The sequence below is a fragment of the Sinohyriopsis cumingii genome, chromosome 6 (genome assembly GCF_028554795.1).
Source record: "Sinohyriopsis cumingii isolate HCF-2022 chromosome 6, ASM2855479v2, whole genome shotgun sequence".
NCBI classification, from domain to species: Eukaryota; Metazoa; Mollusca; class Bivalvia; order Unionida; family Unionidae; genus Sinohyriopsis; species Sinohyriopsis cumingii.
The window spans coordinates 19,502,292-19,519,721 of NC_142966.1; the positions used below are offsets into that span (position 1 = coordinate 19,502,292).

A 17,430-nucleotide genomic window follows, 5' to 3' on the forward strand; every position below is an offset into this window, starting at 1 on the left:
AATGTTATATGAGGAAATCACTAAAAATGTTATGTCACTAAGATCCTGAAATGTTACATCAGGAAATCACTAAAATATTGTCACTAAAATCCTGAAATGTTATATGAGGAAATCACTAAAATGTTATGTCACTAAGATCCTGAAATGTTACATCAGGAAATCACTAAAATGTTATGTCACTAAGATTCTGAAATGTTACATCAGGAAATCACTAAAATGTTATGTCATTAAGATCCTGAAATGTTACATCAGGAAATCACTAAAATGTTATGTCACTAAAATCCTGAAATGTTATATGAGGAAATCACTAAAATGTTATGTCACTAAGATCCTGAAATGTTACATCAGGAAATCACTAAAATGTTATGTCGCTAAGATCCTGAAATGTTACATCAGGAAATTACTAAAATGTTATGTCACTAAGATCCTGAAATGTTACATCAGGAAATCACTAAAATGTTATGTCACTAAAATCCTGAAATGTTACATGAGGAAATTACTAAAATGTTATGTCACTAAGATCCTGAGATAAAGATTTGATAAAATACAATGATCTATAATGTCTGAAGTTTCGTATAATGTGATTCATTCTGTTCACAGAGAAATGAAAATGTAGTCAATCCTCATATTTCCATTATTCTCGATTTGCAATGAGGACACTTGTTAACAATTATATTATTCCAGAAAGTAATGCACAAATTTACACTTAAGTGTGTTTGAAAGGAATTTTGGCTGCAAAATTGTGGATGGCAAAAATGTTGTAAATTAATTTCCTTGCTGAACCTTGTAAAATGTCATTCCATGCATATTATATGAATGTTCATACTGCTCGTACTACTACTAATAATAATAATTTATTTGATGAGGGTAACCCAGCCTATTATACCATTCTCCCTTGAAAACCTCAGGATGAACAAACTTGTAAATACAGGAGGGAAAAAGGAAAAAAGGACAGAAAAAACAAAAACAAGTAAAGCATACTTAACAACATTTAGTACAAGAGCATAAAGTGTATATGAAATGCATTCGTGGAATAAACTGGAGTGCATGTATTTCAATATTTACAATGAAAACTGCCTTTCTAGATAAGTCATAAGTTTTCATTTTGAACACATTTAGACTTGTTTCTAATCTAATTGCTTTGGGAAGTTCATTCCAAAGAATAGCACTGGAGTAAAGAAATGACTTTTTAAAAGGTTTTGTTTTGGGGAATGGTGTTTTGCAATGATCAGTTGTAACTCATCTCAGATTAGGTCCTTGGTACAGTTTTTCTGCCTCGAAATGAAACAACGTTCAAATACTGTGGACAAAATTCATTCTTTACTTTTAACATTATTATGGACTCTTGGTAAGTTAATCTGTATTCAAATGTCAGCCATTTCAATTATGAGAATAGATTTCTGGATGGTGTATGAAATGGTAAACTTATGACAATTCATGCTGCCATCTTTTAAGTTTGTGGATTCTTTTAACATTAGTATCAGCTGTGTTTCCTCCATTGGTGCAGAAGTAGTCCAAAAGAGAAAGAATGAATGCATTGTAAAATAATTTCCAATAGCTGAGTGGTAGATACCATATTATCCTTTATAGAAGGTAAATTCTTGAGTTTACTTCACTTGCTGACTCCAGTCTAGATTCTTATCAATATGAACTCCCAACAGTTTTGCTGTGTCAACATTTTAAAGTTTACTCTTGGTAATATACATCTCAACATTTTGATTTCTGTTCACTTGTAAAGTTTACCCAGTTTTTGAAAGTTGAACATACAGAGGCAAGTTATGTACAAACAAGATGAATAATACAGGCCCTAAAATAGATCCCTGTGAAATTCCTTTGCTGATGAACATCAGTTTGGATTTAATGTTATCAATAACAATTGCTGGTTTCTGTTAAATAGGTATTATTTGAACCAAGAGAGTGATAAATAAGAACATTTTGTACTTTTCATGTTCCATGCAAGTATATTATGATCAACTCAATCAAATGCCTTCTTATAATCAGACAAACCTTAGCAGTCTTCAGCTAAGATGGGAAGATTCCCTTAGCAATGCTTCAATTATATAGATGAGAGATGGAACACTAATAGCACCACATTTATTTAGGATGAATGGACTTGTCTTCATACACTAAAATAATAATGCTGGCTATGAACTGTACTCATGATTGTAACTATTTTATGAAGCAAGTACACATGGTTAATAGTGTAATATTTCTTGCTGTACTGTATAAAATTTTTGGCAACAGTGATGTTGCAGTGGGTTAGCAAAGATTCTGGGCTATATGGATTATGTTGTGTGCTAAGGATTCAAAAAAATTATTAGAATCAATGTACTTAAAGATATCTGAATACAGTGAGCACCATTTAAAGTTTAATTCTTGTATGTGTGTAGTTAAGTCAGATTATGGCAATTCTGTATGTGTGTAGTTCAGTCAGATTATGGTAATTCTGTATGTGTGTAGTTAAGTCAGATTACGGCAATTATGTATGTGTGTAGTTCAGTCAGATTATGGCAATTCTGTATGTGTATAGTTCAGTCAGATTATGGCAATTCTGAAAATCATTAGAATCTGAAGAAAGTGTTGAAGGATTTTGATAAAAACAGTGGAGTACTGCATGCAATCAGGGACAGCTAGGTGCTTTTGTCACAGTGTCTAATTGGTTAAATGCAGTCAACTGTATAATATATAAACATGGAATCTTCCAGCAAAATATTTAAAGAAATGTTCATTGTCTCATTATACTGTCATACTGATATTCCAAGTTTTAAGTCAGAAATTTATCTTCCTCTCTTTTTTTTCTTCTGGTAAGCTTTAGTAAATGAAGGCCATATTTACAGAATCTGTATCTTAAAATATGGATTAAATGACAAAGGTTTTTTGGGTGTAAAAAATGTCATCATAATGTTTGATATTTAGACACTATAGTCACAAATGCATTAAAAAAATAGTAAAAACAATATGTGATGTACAACAAATCCAATTCTCTAGGCCACGACACAACATGCATCATGTGAAACATGGACAGGATGAACAATCTTCTGACCAATGGCTTATTATGTACTTCATGACTGTATTTTATCTAATACAGTTCAAGGGTTACACAGAAAAAGTATGACCTGTGCAATTATGTACAATTTTCTCCTGTAACCTGACTTTGCAATCATTTTAACATGAAACTTTAACATTGAATCTCAACTAAGTCAATGTTACTGCTTATATCTCACCCTGTTGTTGTATGTTACTACGTCAAGGGAACAACTAAATCTCATAATTCCAGACATAACATAGTAGAATAACAGAACTGGTGAAATAACATTATTTTCTGTCTATTAGGCATCTCCATCTTCTTCATTACATGAGGATGTTCTGTAATAATAACTATAAACAATAACTACAAATACTTAAAAAATAATTCTTACTTAATTTTGTTCTTAAAAAGTAAGTCAACATCTGACAAAATACTGTCAAATTACAACCATGAAATGAAGTACATGTACACTATAATTACTAAAGGATTAAAGGATAATCTGCATCAGCTTAATGGAATATTTTTAACTTAATGTCATATTCATTTACAATACAGGGATATACTTTTAATCTTTCCCAATGTATCACTCAGCTAAGTTGCTTGATTAAATAATAAATATTAAAATGATTCCAAATCAGAAAATTGTTCAAGTGAATCTGCCAACAAGATAATCCATTAATACATCGTCTTACCTAATGCTTATCTCATACCTGCAATAATTTATTTTTATCTCTGGGGAAAGGGGCTTTGAACCTTTTACCGGTACTGGTACAGTGGGCCATATGTATTTCATAAGGCTCACATCTGGTATTACCATCCTCATCCGGGGCCTAGAGTATTAAACAAAGCCATTCAAATTTAGATATCATTGGTGCAGGATACATTTGTAGGTACAAGCTTCTCATCTTGATACACATGAATGTTACCATATTTACCGCATATGTTGGGACACGATAAAATAATTATTTGTTTTCCTGTCTCAGAACTTATGGTGACTGTTGTGATAACCATCAACATGGTCTTCAGGCATTGTCTAATTATGACATGCATTAGTGTGTGTCAACGTTTGTATTCATTATTTGATCATATTAAAGCCAATCACATGTTCAAAGGCAGGATCCAACAAATCTCATGCCAGACTACAGGACCTACCGGCTATTGGCTACTATCATAACTGAAGTAAAGTATCCTAGTTCACTATTAAACAACATGAATCATGCTGTTCTTCCACAACATACCAACAAAAATACTTTATGAAAGAAAATACTGTATGGCACACTAGATAATCAACCTTAGAGCTTCACGCTAAAGTGTTTCCTTTTCATTTTTGGGGCTACTTAATGTTATCTTGACAAATAGATTTTTCGTGCTTGCTAGATGGGATATCATCTAATTTAGTTGAAACCTCATGGTGTAATTAGTGTAAAGAAAATTGCTCTGGGTATGTCATTTGATGTCAAAATCAAATATGTGAGTTGCTTAATGGACCATTTGCTCTGATATCACTCGAGTCCCATCAGGTTAATGTGGTTTACATCATTATACCAAGAAGCTGCTACAACAATCTAGGGCAATAAGTCTAAGAATATTTTTTTTATTGAAATTATTTGAGCTCTTAAAATGAAACTTAATACTTGGTCAAAAGTTTGCAATAGATGTACATGTTCCAATTGTTGTACACTTCCAATGCCAGTGCTACTTTAATTAAGGGACAGAACTCTAAATGCAGTTTATGTTCATCATCTAATTCATCCAAGACAGTGTTGAGATGAAGGATCATAGAAATCTGGTTAAAATCTTTAAAAAATATGCTGATTCTAAAGTGTTTACAAGGTTGTGTAACTTCTATACTAAGATGATCAAGGGCCACAACTGTAAGAAGTCTTTCTAGTATGTACTCATCACGAAGTATACCCAAGTTCTTGTTAAAATGAATCTTCAAAGCAAATGGACAAAATCTAAAAATAATCATGGTAGATAAAAATGTTGAAAAGGTTGTGCATTAATGATGTTTGTGCTAGACAATCAAGTGCAAAAAACTGTAAGAAGGATGAGAGAATGTGCTCCTCACCTAAAAAACCTGACCTGAGATGAAGCGTCACTGAAAATGTGACAATAAATATGTATGCATTTGCAAGTAGATGGTTGGATAGATGGAAGCACAAATAGAGACATGATTTCTCTGTTTCCTTACCTTACCTGCAAGGAACAAAAATATGACAACTTGGGGAATGACTGGAAACGTTCCACCTTGCCCAAGATATTAATCCCTACGAAATAGTGTGGCATTGAAATATCCAATGCACTTCTCTGTCTCTGTGTTTATGTGTGCAAGAATCTGACTCCATGTCATTATTTAAAATTTTAATGATTTAGTTAGGATATATTCAGCAATGTTCATTTAGATTTAAGAATTTTGCATCAGGTATCTCTTAAAGTGCATGTCTCAAAACTATTCTTTGAATCTGATTTCAAGCTGAAATTAGGATTCTGTTTCACCTACATATTTTTTTAGAGCATTTTAAACACACAATGAAAATAACACTTTTAGTTGAACATTTGGTAATACAAGAGTGTAGAAAATCTGTGGATTTTGGGGATTTTACAAACTCTTTTGAGGAGTATCCTCATTTTCTTACAGAAAGGCATGATATGGTTCAGTAAGTTTTGAAACAATGTCTTGCTGCAAATGATTTTTCATTCTGATATCTGTGATGATTCTTATATGAGATGAACAGAATGAGATGTTACTAGTGCTAGTTGCTATATTCCTCTGGCTTTTCACAGGATTCAGTACAGGTGATTTTAAATGTGAGTACCTTAGAAAACTCAGGTCCCCTCCATTTTAAGATGTAAACTTTCTATTGATATGAATAATATACTTTTAACAACAACAACAAAAGTAATTAGATTTTTCACATTTTAGGAAGACATATTAGCATTAGTTTCATTCAAGAACAATTAAATATTATTGAGAATTGTTATAGAGAAAACCCCATGTATACTGAACCATATCTTAAAGAGCGATAGTGATTGGCGTTTTTAGGATGGCTATAATGGCCATCATGGTGAGGTCTGATCAGCACCATTTTCATTTCAGACCGATAAGATATCATTAGAAGTACTTTAGTGAAAATTCGCATCTATATGACCATCTGTTCCTGTGAAGTAGCAACAAGAAGACTTTAAGATAGTTACCATGGTGGTGATATTGGAGGTGTCATTGACAATATTTTCATTAGGACTAACTACATATTATAAGCATTTTAGTGAAAAGCCTATGTAATAATAATAATAATAATTTTATTTATCCTGGGTGACATAATTAGTTCAAAGCTAGTTTATATAATTGCTATGCAATTAAAACAAACATGCATATAAGTAGTAAAAGTCTGCAATGTTAAAATCCGTTGCATAAACGAGTACTAAATAGGACAAAGTAATGCAAATAAATACATGTTAAAATAATGTTGTCACATAGGTGTACGCCAACTACCACACACAACTGTTATTTAGTCATAAAATCAGACATGCTCAATATCATCATGCGCTTGTTTAAAAAGCTGCACACTGTTCCATAAAACTGTACTGGTGTGTAAGCAAACGATTCTTTCAAATACTCTATTATCTGACATATATTAATCCCTGTTTTCACACAAATGTTTTATCCTTTTGTTAACGTCCATAACAAAGTAAATTAAATTAAGATACTTGGTGCTAAATTATTGAAGACCTTGAAAGTAAGAATAGCATTTCTAAAAATATATATTCCTTAATTAGCATTGATCTAAGTCTGTTGAAAAGGGATGTAGCCATTAAAATCTCTTTAACAATTAAAACTGACCTAACTGTTGTTTTTTTAAAAGCTGTATAATCATTTTTTTATAAAGCTGTATAATCATTTTTTTAAAAAGCTGTATGATTACTGTGTGTAACAAGAATTACTGGAGTTCTCCCTTTTTTAAAAGCTGTATTATCATTGTGTGTATGAAAAATTACTGTAGTTCTCCCCATACAGAACAGCAGTAGTTCAATAATGTAATCTAATGATAGTTTGATGAGTTTCACCAACATATCAAAACCATTGTCCTCCGAATTTTCATAATTACCTTTTTAAAAAGAATCATAGTATTTAGTATCTGAAAGAAAGTCTTATTTGACATAATTCAGTATCTGGTAAAAATGAATCCACCACACCATAATGATCTGTTCAACTAGAAACCATATTTCATCTTAGGCAAACACCTCATGTCAGGAACAGTTATTACTGGATTTTCAGGTTTCCATGCCTCAGTGATGTCCCTAGTACGTCAGATCAAAACCATTGTCATTTAGAACTAAGTACCAGACATCATGAGAAGTCCTGTAGTAAAAACCCGTATGATATGACTATTTGTTGAGATGGATTAGCTATAATAAGATTTTCTAGTTGGTCAGCATGGTTGCAATACTCAATGTCCAAGTAGCACCATTTTCAATTAGGACCAACTAGATTAATATGTGTGTGTACAGTTTTAGCGTAATCCATGTAGTTTATGAGGTGTAAGGATAACAAACTTGTACCATATGACAGACGATGGACATAGATGAACAACCACCCATCACTGAGCTCTTGCTACCTATAACTACCAGTGGAACTAAAATGAAGCAAATCTTAGTATGTGTGACCTCTAATTAAATGTTTCCATTGTGATGTCATATACATCTCTCGGATAAAATAAAGCTAAATTTATAAGACAAAACTGCAATCTAACTTATGGGTTAAAACAACCTGAGGACCCACAGTCACGTAAAATGTCTGAACACAAAAAATTTAACATCCAAACAAAACTTCAAAATGAACAATCTTTCTTAAGGTCTCTCAATATCATCGAAAAGAGATCATGTATGTAGAGATTTAAAGACAAAATAATGCCAGTTTTTGAAAATTTTAACACTGCAAAAACTAAATTTATAAAAAATAACAAGTTTGTTAAATTCATGCACGTATTCAGTATCTGTGCTCAGACAGTTCCGTGAATACTGGACCAGAACTCAACAAGTGAAAGATTTCAAATCTGATTAGACAGATAATCTCTTGGATACATAAGTATGTGAGATAATTATCCCACAGACTGATGAAACTGATGGCCATTCCTAAAATAATCAGCAAGTGTTCTGATTTTAAGTAAGCTCAGGTTAGAATTGCTACCATGTGTACTTGCTTCCTGGGCAGATCATTTGGTCACAAAGTCAAAACATAGTGCAAATAAATAATACAACTAAAACAAGGGGCTCATGAGGGCCAAGATCCTTCAACTGCTAGAGCAGTTGGCCAAGACATCCATGTCAGCTGCATGCTTTTCTGTACCAATGTACTTTAATGCTGTTGATTGCACATTTTATGAAAGCAACCATTTAAAGCTTTCTCTAATTATCATGTCTTTGAGCATATTTCATGGCATATAAGCATCATTTGTCCAATAATGAAAGGCCTCTAATCCAAGATGACTTTTGTTAAAGTTGGTATAATTATATTAAACATTTTTTAAATTCAGATAAAGTGGTGTAAATAGTTTAGTTTCCCAATGGTAGCCATTGCTTTCAAACCAGGGTGCTTTCTGCAAAATTTAGCAAAATTCAGCTAAGTGGTTTTTAAAAAAATATCTTTCTATTTTTTGGTGTTACAACACCCATATTTAACGGCAGATTGGCACCTTTTTGTACAACTGAAAAGCCCTTTATGCCAGAGTGCCTGGTACATTCCCTGCTTTCATATCTAAAAAGCTGACATTATTATGTACTCATATTCAAAAGGTTAACTATCTATTTGGCAAATATACATCACCTAGTTTTCACAACATATTTGACAGAAAAAAACACATAAAAAGAACATATATACTCATGCCTGCTTTTTAAAGACTTAATCAACTGAATAATAGCAATACACTGCATCTTTTTACTCATAAATGCATGGAATTGAATGTCAATATAGTCACTTACAGAAATATATACATCATTTTGGTTATTTTGTAAATGATAGGTCCCCATAAATACGTACATTTTACCCAAACCATTTTTTTGAAACCACTGAAAAAGTGTTTCAGAGTAAGTTTGGCCAAAAACAGGCCTCAATACAAAACTGAAGGTGAATTTAACTGAGGTCCCTGGCACACATTTATTATCATGCAAGTCCAAGGAAAAAGAAAATATTCTATATGTATCCGAATAAGGCATCAGACATGGAATGTGTTCTACTCTTTCCTGACACTTGAATCACTAGTTGCAGGATATTATATCCAGCTTGGATAGAAGATTTGGCATCCCAGGATCAGTTATGTATTACAACTAATAATGATTTCCTAAACTTTCATGATACTTTCATGATACTTTCATGATACATTCATGATACTTTCATGATACGTTCATGATACTTTCATGATACTTTCATGATACATTCATGATACTTTCATGATACTTTCATGATACTTTTATGATACTAATTTGATACTAATTTATTGTGACTTATAGTTTCTTGCAATGGCATCCATTATCTTTACGGAGAAATGAAATTGTAGTCCATCCTCATGTTTCCATTATTCACAATTTGCAATGAGGTCACTTTACTGACAATCACATTATTCCAGAAAGTACTTCACAAATTTACATTTTAATCTGTTTCAAAAGATTTTTGCTGCAGAATTAAAGATGGCAATAAATTAGCTCTCTGTGAATTAATCAGTCATTGTTGAACTAATATAAAATGTCATTTTACATGCATGTTAAGTGAAACTCGTGCAAAGAAAAAGCATTGAGTTCTACCTGTCTTAACACACTGAAATACTGTGGCTGTAACTCTTAATTGTAACTGCCAAGAAAAAGCATAGAGTTCTACCTGTATTAACACACTGAAATACTGTGGCTGTAACTCTTAATTGTAACTGCCAAGAAAAAGCATTGAGTTCTACCTATCTTAACACACTGAAATACTGTGGCTGTAACTCTTAATTGTATCTGCCAAGAAGCAAGTACATATTGTTGATGGTGCATAATTTCTTTTTTGCAGTGTACATAAATGATGGACAACAGTGATGTTTAAGTGAATGTACAATCAAGATGCAGGTGTGCTGGACTGTAGCTAATTAATGGTTGGTCTGGTATTGAAGAATGAACCATACAAGTATTTGGACGATATGTAAAGGAGCTAAAGAAATAATTAGATCAATGATTCTTATTGACTTGTAACTACAGTCAGCACCATCCAATTTCAGTTCTTGTTGATAACTATGTCAGATTATGGCATTTCAAAAAAATGATAATCTGCAGAAACTGACAGAATTTCATGTAATTGGAGAACCACATGCAAGCATTTAGGGACAGCTAGGTGCTTTTGTGACAATCTCTAAGTGCTAATGCATGAAAAGCAGTCAATATTATAACATCTAAACATGGAATCTTCCAGCAAAATCATTAAAGAAATGTTCATTGTCTCATTATATTGTCATGCTGATATTCCAAGTTCTAAGTCAGAAATGTATCTTTCTCTCTTTTCCTTTTTCTGGTAAGCTTTAGTAAATGAAGGCCACATTTACAGAATCTATATCTTAAAATATGGATTAAATGACAAAGGTTTTTTGGGTGTAAAAAATTTCATCATAATGTTTGATATTTAGACACTATAGTCACAAATGCATTAAAAAAATAGTAAGTACAATATGTGATTCTCTAAGCCATGACATAACATGCATCATGTGAAACATGGACAGGATGAACAATCTTCTGACCAATGGCTTATTATGTATTTCATATCTGTATTTTATTTAACACAGAACAATGGAAAAATTCAGTCTGATTGTCAAAATGAAGTTTTATTGAATTTTCAGCTGATTCAAAGTGTAACAATGTAGAATAACAACAATGTGAGAGAAAAAAATTGATCCATTAGCATCAATGTCGATTGGCATCAGGTGTTCATTAGAATGGTTTCACCATGTGCATTTAACCTCTCATTTTCAAACATCTGGGAGTACAACAATTTCAATCACTTCTATTTCTAATTTAAGTTCTTCCTTCAGAATTAAAAATATATGGAATTTCCCAGAATTTTTCTTAATAAATGATAACACAAATACAAACCTGCAAACTTATCAAAATCAGTAGGGTCAACAACCAAAAAAATGGAGGTTTACATTTTTTTAATAAAATTGGCATGATGTTCATTAATAATAACTACATTTATTTACATCAAGAAATTCTGACTCTTCAGGAATTTGTTCTTAGAAAGTAAGTCAACATCTGACAAAACATTGTCAATTTACAACCATGAAGTGAAGTAAAATATTAAAGCCTGAAGGATGTTCTTAGAAAGTAAGTCAACATCTGACAAAACATTGTCAATTTACAACCATGAAGCAAAATATTAAAGCCTGAAGGATGTTCTGCAACAGCATATAGGTTTTTTCTCAATTAAATTCATTAACATTAGGAGACATACTTTTATTCTTTACCTGTTTACAATTCACTGAAACTGAATGATTAAATAATAAATAAAAAGATTTAACATGATTCCATATCAGAAGATTGTTCACATGCAACCACTAAATTAAATGTTATAATCCATCACATGCATTGTCTATATAAGTCTCATCTCATACCCTCCATAATTTATTTCTGTCCCTAGGGAGAGGCACTTTGAACCCTTTACTGGTACTGTGGGCCATATGTATTTCATAACGTTCACATATGGTGTTAGCTTCCTCATCCTGGGCCTAAAGTATTAAAGATAGCACATATAAAAGTTGACATCACTGATGTTGGATAGATTTTGTAGCCATGAGTTTCAAATTTTTTACACATAACAATGTCACATAAAATTATGAATTTTTACATCAGATGAGACGACTGCTTTGATATTCACCAAAAACATTTTCAAAAATTTCTAATTATGACATGCATTAGAGTAATTTTTATCATCTGAAAAGTCCATTATATGTCTGAAGCAATTGTCACAGAATCAAGCAAAAAAATAACTTAGTTTTGCCTTAAAACTATTTGACTATTTTTCGTTGTACATGCGTACAACATTATCTAGGGTGAATAAGTGTTTTTCCAGTTAAGTGACTGTATTAACATGTACCTCGCCGGAAATTACTTGCGACAAGGGACATTAATAATATGATATGCATGGGTATTTTACCCTGACTATTGCTCAATCTCCTATGGATTTAAGTAAGATCAATTTCTAAACCGACACTGGTCGTTTTGGATCACTTCAAGGAGTGTACACTCTCCACTGTTCTCCAGCCATAGGGGTAAGTGTTAAATTTATATTTCATTTGATATGTGAAGCTTATTTGGTTTGTAATGTCTTATCACGTAATAATGCATTTATCACAATGCAGATTTAAACTCTGAATTACAAGTCACTATTAGAGGTTAATGTATTAGCATATATCTAGATATTTTACAGAAACCATTATTATGACCAGTTTGGTTTTATTGTAGCTGATTGTGACTGTGACTATGACTAGAGTTGACTAGAGATGTCTAGAGCTATCTGAAGCTGTTTATAACTGTCTGGAGTTTCCAGAGTATTTAAGGCTGCGTGCTGTCGATACATATGTATGTATGTACGTATGTCTGAGCCACAGACAGCCAATTTGATTTAAATTTTAGTCTTTTCAGTGAACATGATATAAGTTAAAAATTTGTCTTTCTCATACAGTAATAATTATGATCTTGGTCTTGGCTTATTTATTACTTGCTAAATAAAGAAATGTGCAAGGTCTAAATTGTGATATACACATTTTTTATTAATTGTTGAATAATACATTTGGTCCCATAAATCCTTCCTGTAGTAAAAATATCAATCAATATTTATGCATCCCCAGTAGGATACAAATTTTAGATGTGATCATTTCTTTCCATATCTTTGCCAGTTAGTATTAATAAATCACTATAATTGTAATATTGGTCACAAAGGGCTCTTTATGATTTTCCTAGTGCTAACATTAATATATATTTTTGACAAGCAATACGTGTTGAAACTCCAATTTGTACAGACAGCTCAAGATAACAATTACTTTGGTGTCCATTTTTACTTCTCCATTTATCTACCTGTCCACACCCTTGATTAACCACAACGTCAAAGTTATTTTTACTTTCCTCTACGGTATTATTATCTAGCTCAGCAGAAGGCAGGATTGATGAAATGGGTGTCTCATGTTATGGCAGTGAAAACACTGCATCCACCACCCTACCACTCCAGGCATACATATTATGCAGGTACAGGTCATACTTCATAACAACACTACAATGTATGATGCAATAAACAAACAGTAACACTTTACAAAATTGGCTAAAACAGGAACAGAACAGTCCTAACAAATCATATTTATTCATTCTGAATGATGACTATTTAACTGAGAAAATAACCGCCTACTTATTAACAAAACTGAGTACTAATTATTTTATCAAAACTGACTATTTAGTACACTGCTGTATTGGAGTGACCTTTAAATTGAAATACAGACAATATGATAACAGCTTAAAGTGCTATAAAATTATGAATCATCTGACTTTTTGTCTTTACAATTTACATAGTGTTAAGTGTAAAATGCATGTAATGCAATGGAACCATGCAACATCAGAATCAAGGGAAGTAAGCAATACAAGACCATTTACATCCAGTGCTTTCAAATAAATCACACCTCTTCTAATAAAGTTCTTTTTTGACATTTTTACACATAAAGGCTACCATTAATTTTCCATGATCAATGACGAATACAATACCACATCAAAATAAAAACAGTTTACTTATTTATGTCACAATATGCTATAATATAGGCTTGAAAATGTTATCTTCTGCAATAAATATTTCTAAATACACACCGTCATGAAACTTTCATATTTGAGTTGACTGATCTCCATTGTTGTTTGTATGGTTTTTAAACAAAATTGAATGATAAAAAATTTCTTTAATATATGCTCCATTTCAAACCTTGTAATTTATGGGATTTTTTAAGTTACAAGATTTTTCACTTTTATTGGACTCACCATCTATCCAAAAGATGATACATCAATGTCACCAAACAAGAAATTCATCATACGTAATTAATTCAATGTAGTTATAAAAAAAAATGCATATTTCTTTATATGTGTTCTACTATTATAATATTCAATATTTTGACTCTGTTCTACTATATATCTGCTGTTCTTATTTCTACACCATAAATCAATAGAAAAAGGATTAATAAAGATACGTTTTTGCAGTTAAAGTTTATAACTCATTTTTCATTATTTTTCATCTGCTTTCTCTTGATTGCTCATTCTCATTGATGATCGCTTATATGCCTAAATCCTTTTTTAAACATTGTCATTTGAGTGCTTGTAAACTGTAAGGCTAACTCGAAAAGTTTTTCATAATACTTCCTGGTTTGACAAAGAATAATCGGTAGATCTCTAATTTTTGGATTTGTTCTCATTTAGAAATTAAGAAGAGGAAAACAGCAACTTTTATGTTTACAATTTGTAAGCATATACTGCTCAAAATTTACCTATAATGACCATGCAATCAATAAACTGCAGAGGTTTTGGCTGGTTGACTCATCTAGGATGAGATTACACATAACAACAAACCAGGCCTTAGTCAAGGGAGTTGATACAGTCAGTAATTTTGGATAATTTTAATGGTAAAGATTTTGGGAGTAAATTTTTAGGCCATATCATTTTTTTTATCTCTACATAATATTTTACAAATATCATACAAATAATACATTTTTCTCCATAATTAACATTTAAATACAAAAACATATGTTAATAATATAAATTAAAAAGAAAACAACAGCAACATCAAAGCTAAACAATATCTAAATGCGAGTGTGGACTCAATTTGAGGCATTTCATGACTACAAGACTAGGTATAGTATGTCTCCTTCAAACCAGAAGATGTATACATGACCATCTGAAAGAATTATGCTTTTAAAATATGAAAGACAATTTTAAAATGTGAAAGACAATTTCTACAGCTACAGAATTAATATTTTCATTAAAAAATTTGGAAAAATAATTCGTTATGTGAAATATTAGATCTATATAACTGTCAAGAGCTGCAGGAAGCAATAAGAATGAAAATTTCTTTGCTAAATTTCAACGATAAAGCAAAAAGATTGATAGCAGTAAAGAAGCTAAATGAAATTAAGCAGTAATATTTTTACCTCTTTCATTGATGAAATTACTTTCTCTATTACTGGAGGATTGCTTATAAAAGTCATGTAGGGCCGTGCCTGCAGCTGAAATAGGGACAGTCAAAATTAAGAATTTGAATCTTGTATCATGAAACCATGTTCTGTTTTCTCAACAAGCACAAATGAAAATGTAAAATTATAATTTGAAATAACATGATGATTACCACTGACTGATGAATAACCATGTGTGCATCAAGGAAGACAATGGATGACTCAAGTCTATGCAACAATGGACAAAGAAATTACGGCTCACTCTCACTCCAAGCCATAACTGTGCCTCTTTAACGGCATACTACGAGCATCAAATTCCATAACTGTGTATCTTTAAAGCAAAAATCTGTCAACTTATACACCTTGATAAAAAAGAACTATAAAGTACTTATAAATTGTATATAAGCAAGTCAGAATTATGACTTTTTATAAAGAAAATGTTATACTTTGCTTCATGTATTTTGCCAGTACCTCAGACCTGTGAGATAAATGCAATAAATATAGTCATGATTTTTTATATAAAACAAAAGTCCACTTGCAAAGCAACATTACAGGTCAATATGAAACATGATTTTGGTTGCTCTGAATTAGACAAATTGCAGGACTGGAAACGAATCTTGATCAACTCACCAAAAGAAAGATGGGGTTAAAAATACATACATGGGCATGATTTTGCATTGTCACAATTTTTTAACACTTCCAATTTTGATAAATGTGGGTGTATACCTCTTTAAAATTGGTGCTTGTTTCATTATTTTATTAAGTTACATCTCTTTGATTGTTGTTGTTGTTGTAGGGTTTAACGCCATTTTTCAGCACATGATAGGCTATACATGGTGACCAGTAATAATGGTGGAGGAAGAACCAGGGAAAATCCCCGGAAAGAACCACCGACCCATGAGAAGCTACTGGCAAGCGTTCTCACATATCCACATAGGCTGAATCTGAGACTTGAACCCACGCAGACAGGGGTGAGATGGCAGTGATCCGTAATGGAGAATGCTTTAGACCACTCAACCACTCGAGGCCCCCATCTCTTTGATAATAATTAATTTAAATTTCCATCTGGATGAATTTCTCAATCGAGAAAGCTTTGAAAGTCCCAAAACTTAAAAAAGATGGACATTTCCCACATATGGTAGTGATAAATGATTGCCAAATATCAACATATAGTAAAAACAGCTCAATATTATCTTTTCTGTTCTTAAATCATGCAATTCTTGCAGTTATTCAATTTTAACATAACTGGACAAATGCAATGTAAAAAATGGGTCTAATTTAAAAGTTATTATTTTCTCATGAACATCCACAGGGATTTCATTTCTTTTCTAGGGTGACAGGAAACTAATCTTGGGTGTATCATTTTTAAAAGATTTTATCAATTTGGAGTGAAAGTTTTAAGAAGAAAATTTCTAATCTTGGAAAAGATCTTCATCATTTCAAACCATGTTTACCTTGAAGCTAATTTTGCCCTGTAAGACAACTTGAAACTGTCTGAATCATTATTTATAGCATTAATTAAAAAAATCCACACCAGTGTTTATATACTATCGACAGTACCGTTATGATATAAGGAATATTTTTTAAGGGTTCTAGGGACCAAAAATGGGTACTGGACAAATTTAAACATTTCTGAAAGCATGCAGAAATATCTTTTTTTATTTACTCCCTAAAATATTGGTTCTTTGTTAAATATGATCATAAAAGGATCAACCTTGGTCCCATACCAAATCACCCTGGAAATGTTTCTGGATAGTGGGAATAAAAGTCCAAGTGAAATTTTTAAAGCTGCATTCCCTGTCCAACATTCTCTCTCCATAAAGGCTAAATGGAGAGAATGACATAACATGACTTTATGGCTCTCTCAAAACAAATAAAAAAAAACAACAGAGCAATCCTTAGGCCATATCAAGAAATAAGAGGAATTCTGATGCAGGGGATGGCTGAGGCAGAATACTGTAACTATGTGTAAATGAGACAACATATTCCAAAAATTAAAAAAATATACTAAGGGAGAATTACTATATGTTATGTCATGCTCATGCCTAACAATATATCAAAAATGATGAAAGGATCAGCAAATGCAAATGGGCACAGCTCACTCATAATTAATTTATCTGTTAGCAAAGGTTAGTACAGAGCGCATGTCCAAGTTTAATTATCATTGGATGATATGTGAATTTTATA

At 31.9% G+C, this 17,430-nt stretch overlaps 1 protein-coding gene across 1 annotated transcript in view; it reads right to left on the reverse strand.

Moving 5' to 3' along the window:
* LOC149796461 (uncharacterized) overlaps positions 1-17,430 on the reverse strand; it is a 170,775-nt gene that overhangs the window by 128,783 nt on the left and 24,562 nt on the right. Inside the window, exons 2-3 of the mRNA XM_089960569.1 lie at positions 15,244-15,297; positions 11,662-11,775 (exon numbers count right to left, since the gene is read on the reverse strand). Coding sequence (XP_089816695.1) covers positions 11,662-11,775; positions 15,244-15,297 — 168 coding nt within the window. The remainder of the gene's footprint in view (positions 1-11,661; positions 11,776-15,243; positions 15,298-17,430) is intronic.